This window comes from Solanum lycopersicum, chromosome 4, assembly GCF_036512215.1.
Source record: "Solanum lycopersicum chromosome 4, SLM_r2.1".
NCBI lineage: Eukaryota > Viridiplantae > Streptophyta > Magnoliopsida > Solanales > Solanaceae > Solanum > Solanum lycopersicum.
In genome coordinates, this window is record NC_090803.1 from 22,265,594 (window position 1) to 22,271,231 (window position 5,638).

Genomic DNA, 5,638 nt, shown 5'->3' on the forward strand with positions numbered 1-5,638 from the left:
TTGAGCTGTCAATAATTGATACACATTCTAAGGGTCCCATCTTTATTCTTTACATACAACGCTGGAGCGCCCCACGAGGATATGGTCGGCTGAATGAAACCCTTATCAGTGAGATCTTTTAACTGCAGCTTCAACTCTTTGAGTTCTGTTGGAGCCATTCTATAAGGAGGAATCGAGATTGGTTTAGTATCAGGTTCTAAGTCAATACCAAAGTCAATCTCTTGAAGGGGGAGGACTTCGAGCTAATCTTCAGGAAACACATCTAGGAACTCATTCACTACAGGCACTGAGTCTATGGAAGGAATATCATGATCTAAATCATTAACACTCACAAGATGACATAATAACCCCTTGGACATCATTTTATTGGCCTTAAGATTTGAAATCAAGTGATTAGGACAACTCGATTTATACCCCTCCCAGACTAACTCTTCTTCATTAGGGAAGCAAAATCTCACCACTCCACTACGACAGTCCAAGAAAGCATAACAACTGTGAAGCCAATCCATGCCAAGAATAACATCAAAATCATGCATGGGTAGTTCAACCAAGTCCTCACACATAGTATTACCACATACAACTATTGGGCAGTTATTGTATACTCTATCAGTTCTTATACTTTCTCCTAAAGGCGTAGTAACCACTATAGGATCATGCAGAACTTCAGGTAGTATTTCAAAAGTAAGGGCAAGCAGAGGAGTCACAAAGGAAAGTTTAGACCCTGGATCGAGTAAAGCATAAACAGAAGTTGAGAATACTTGCAGCATACCTGTGACCACATCAGCAGACTTCTCCTGCTCCTCCCTGCCCTTCAGGGCATAGAATCTGTTCCTCTTGGGAGGATCGGCTGCTGCTTCACTCTATGGGTTAGGATTAGGCTGAGCATTACCTCTAGCCTGACCTCTATTCTTTGGAAAGTCTCTGACCATGTGTCCACTCATACCACAACTGAAGTAGGCATTAGTGCCCTGTCAGCACTCTCCACAGTGATCTCGGCCACACTTAGCACAATTCTTCTTAGGATGCTGCATCTCACCTCCATTGTTTCTCTTGGGTTCAGGTTTGCCTCCTCTAGGTGTTGTACTCTTCTGAGAGTTAGAATTCCCAGAACTCTGACGCCAAAATTGTTCTTGTGGCCTCCATGGCTGGGACCTTCCTAATCTTGAGTCCTAGGCCTCCTAAACTCATAAACACCTCTCTTCTTGCGGTTTTCCTCTACCTGCTGGACATGCACCATTAATCTGGAAAGGTCCATATTATCATGGAGCATCGTATACCGACACTCCTCCTCCAGGTCTCCATTAATTACCGTGAGGAACCTGTTCATCTCATCCCTATTGTTAGAAACCAGGGAAGTAGCATACCTGGATGATTTCAACAAAGCTCAGTATTCTCCCCGTTCTTGCTATTAAATACTAGGGAAAATAACATACCTTGATAGCTTAACAAACTTCAAAGAATACTCCCTGACTGTCATAGATCCTTGTTTAAGGTTGATGAACTCCTCAACCTTGGCTTCCCTTATCTCTATGGGGAAGAATATCTCAGCAAATGTTGTCTTGAACAGCTCCCAAGTGACTGGCACTCCACCTAAGACACGAATATCTTGCCACATCTTGCACCAAGTCTATGAAACATCCTTGAGCTGATAGGAAGCCAACTCTCAATATATGTTGCCTCATAGCCACCAGGATCTTATGTACTTCGTCTTCAAACTCTTGAGGATCCTCTGATGTCTTAGACCCTATGAATATAGGAGGATTAATCCTCTTGAAATCTCGCAGTCTGTCAGCCATGTTGCAAATCGGTGGGTTATCCCTCTGAACATCCTGCCGGTTGACTTGGGTAGTCATAGCCTGAGCCTGCATCGTGATTGCATGTGCCATCTGGGCTAGAGATCCCCTCACCTCAGCATCAGTCAACCCAGCTGGGTTAACTGGCATGGCCACTCCTTCAACTGGAGCCTGGGGTGGATTCTGATTACCCCTAGAAGTTGCTCCTCCCCTCCTCTGACCCTTAGTTCTCCAATTGTTCATTCTCTGAAAACAACAAAGATTGATGTTAGACATGTTCATACCACCAAGAACTCAGACATTAGGAAAAGCACGATAAGATTAGAAGAAGGGAAATTTTTCCTACGGATCATGCAATCTCTAATCCAGAATAGTGGTGAACTTCACTACCATGACTTAGAAACTACTCAATGTGGTTGATGTGAACTCATTATTATCAAAATTTAACCTAGTGCTCTGACACCAACTTTTTCACGACCGTAATCTAGACCCCAGACGAGATCAGCGTCGTTGACCTCTCAGAGGTCGCAGACCATACTACTTACATTATTCAAACTTCACCTAGGTTAATTTTTGCGGAAAATTAAAAACTTTGTGTTCTTTAACATACTTGCTAAACATTCTTAACATTTCATAATTGTCCATCATCAACCATCTAACATTAAGAGATAAACAACCGAGAGAATTAGTTCAATAAGTATTAATTGTATAATTGCCAAAATGACACCAATACAAAGTCTGAATCAAAACAGGAAACTCTAGATGAATGCTAACGTCCGGATAGTTGCAACAATGATCTTGTAGCTCTATCGCCTATCTCTGCCTGCACCTAAAATAGTATGGATGTATAGGGTTAGTAAACACTTGTACTAAGTATGGGTATATGCAAGCACACACCAAGGACATGCATGAGAAAGAATAGCTCTTTCCTAACGACATGATTTTTGGAGGTCAAGTCAGTAGACTTGCCAAATCGAGATTAAGAAAGTTAGTGAACTTTCAAAATTGGATTAAGAAGGTCATGCCATGAGAGTAACATAAATCAACATAAATATCATATTTCACACACCACGTAACATTTTTATATAGTATGTACCGTAGCACATAACACATAACACATAGCATATATCATATCATTCATTCATATGCCACGAGACCTTAGAATCATGGACTTGACATTAAGACTTTCCAAAATGAGGGCTCACCGTATGGGACCTCAACTAGGGAGTCTTCATTAGCAAACACAGAGTCTGCTTCATTCGTTCATACGTAGTTCATTTCATTTCATTCATAGGCCGGTGTGAACACCAACTATATCTAGGGTGTAGTTTAAGACTTTCATCAGGTTTGCTGTGCAATGATCAGGAATAACCTAATGTCATTACCTGAGTCTATCACACCTCTTGATTATACTATCTTAACACCTTTAGTATCATTTAATTCATTATGTGCGTCATTTGAAGCTGACCTCATTCATTCGTTGGAAATGTTAACTTTAATTGACATAGATCATGTTAGCATCATGAAATCCAATTCCTCCACCACACCGAAAATAGGTGGAATCACCAGCCAAAAAGACCCAAAGCATGCTAGCGTACATGGGAATTCAACCTCGCTAGATCCCTATATTGGCAGTATAGGTTCGAAGACTAGGAGATATAAGGAGACTCATACCCGGCATGCCAGACAATCTCATATCATGAGAGTTACTTAAACCTCCGCCAATCCCGAAAGTATAAAGTTACATTACATTCATCTCATACGTCATGGAAGTTGGCTTCTAGTATGCGGACATCATAGCTCATTAGATGATTTCCCATCTCATCATTAGTATTAAGTGTGTTAAGCCCAATACTTTCTTTAGAGTGTTCATAGAGACTGGTCTCTTAATTATTTTACACTCTCATTGGTGAGTACGTATTGGTGACATTTACTTAGGCTCACTTGAGACTGCTCTCATCATTTACATTAGCCTCATGTCATGTTGTCACCACATTGTTCGTCATTAGCAGCTTTACTTTTCATAGTTACTCACATCTTATTACGTGAATGTTCATTTCACCATTTCATAGTTCATCTCAATATATGTCAATGCTCTTGGCCACTTAGTGTATCTTAAATTCATACTTAACCCTCCTTGGGTTCATCATTTCATTACATACATCTTAGGTTCACTTACTTTTGAACGTATGTTAGACTTATGTATCTATACATACAAGCATTGGGGCTTCATTCATAGTTCGTTAAGTGATTCTTACTTTCCTAAGATTATGTAGTACAAGACTTATGTATCTTGTATATATGTCAAGATCTTGATTTTTGATCTAAGTAGGTGGAATTATTCTTGGATATTTTATTCATGTATGACTTATGTATCAATACGGAAGATTGGGTAAGGAAATCCAAGTTTGAATCTCTTGGATAACACTTTACATTTTTATTGATTTTATTTTTAATCTCAATGATATTGGGACTCTAGATTAAACCCCAACATTAATAATATATCTTTAATTATCTACTTGGTTTTCATCTTAAATTGTCCGAAGGGTTGTGGGTTTGAACCCCATAACTCCTTTTTATTTTTCATTAACATCACATTTGCTCATTTTCACCCAAACCAAGAGTTTGTGGGATCATACCCCCACATCCTCTTTTATTTTTGTTATATATATATATATATATATATATATATATATATATATATATATATATATATTTGTTTTTTTTGTTTTATTTCGCTAATTGTTGAGGGGCGTGGGATCGATCCCCCACGACCCCATACTTTTCCTTTAATTAATTTTTTTGTTTTTCCTCCCTTATTCTCTCATTTTCTCCATTGTCCGAGGGGTACTAGGATCGTTCCCCGTAACCCTTTTTCCTTTTCTTTTTTTCAATTTTATCTTCTCCTCCGCTGTCTACTCAGAGGACGTGGGTTCGAATACCACTCCTCTCATTTATTTATTTTCATTTTAAGTGGGAGAATTCTGCTAAGGGAATGAAATTCCCGCCAAAGAAGACGTTACTACATGACTAAGCACACGTCGCCAAACAATTGAGAGCGAAGGTGAAATCCTAGATGTTAGGAATTGTTTGGTTTGGTTGCATAGGCTCATTTGTTTTTATTTTCGTTAGAACGTTCGAAAATTAAATAATTAATATAACTATTATAAAGAAAGCTCAGAATATTATAATAATAATAAGAAGACAAGAAGTATAAGCTAGAGGAGAAAACTTTTCTTATTCAAGTGTGTCTTTCAAATGGTGAGTGATTCTTTATTTATAGTGGTTAGATATCACTCGAAAAGTCATCTAATTAATAAATACATAGTTATCTTGAATGTTTTTATCACCTTGGCAGTACATATACATAAATCAAGTTAATAGTAGATAAATCTAATGGATAATCCACATATACTATACAATGGTCTTTCATTCTTTCAATGGTCTTTCATGCCACAATGATGACAATTACGTTGTTCTCCCTTTTATTATGACCACCACCTCGACGATTGGTGTATCACCTCTTTTCTTTGTCACGTCCCTGTGTATTATTATAGCCCCGATGATCATCTCTTTTTACTTCAGATTGATCATGTGCTTCCACTACATTTGCTTCCGGTAGTGGAGCAGTTCTAGTAGGACGTGCTTCATGATTTTTCATTAAAAGAGAATTATGTTGCTCAACCACCAGAAGACATGAGATCAGTTTAGAGTATTTCTGAAAATCCTTTTCACGATATTGATGCTGCAATATCACATTTGAGGCATGGAAAGTAGTAAGTGTTTTTCCAACATGTCCTCATCTTTTATAATCTCCCCACATAATTTAGTTGGGAGGTTATCCT

General features: G+C 38.4%; 1 protein-coding gene across 1 annotated transcript; it reads right to left on the reverse strand.

Annotated features, from left to right (window-relative positions):
• Positions 1 to 242: 242 nt before the first annotated feature.
• Positions 243 to 1,042, reverse strand: LOC138348013 (uncharacterized). Its single transcript, XM_069296616.1, has 2 exons — positions 944 to 1,042; positions 243 to 860 (listed from the first exon to the last, which is right to left on the reverse strand). The coding sequence occupies exons 1-2, from the start codon at positions 1,040 to 1,042 to the stop codon at positions 243 to 245; spliced, it is 717 nt and encodes a 238-aa protein (XP_069152717.1).
• Positions 1,043 to 5,638: the final 4,596 nt, after the last annotated feature.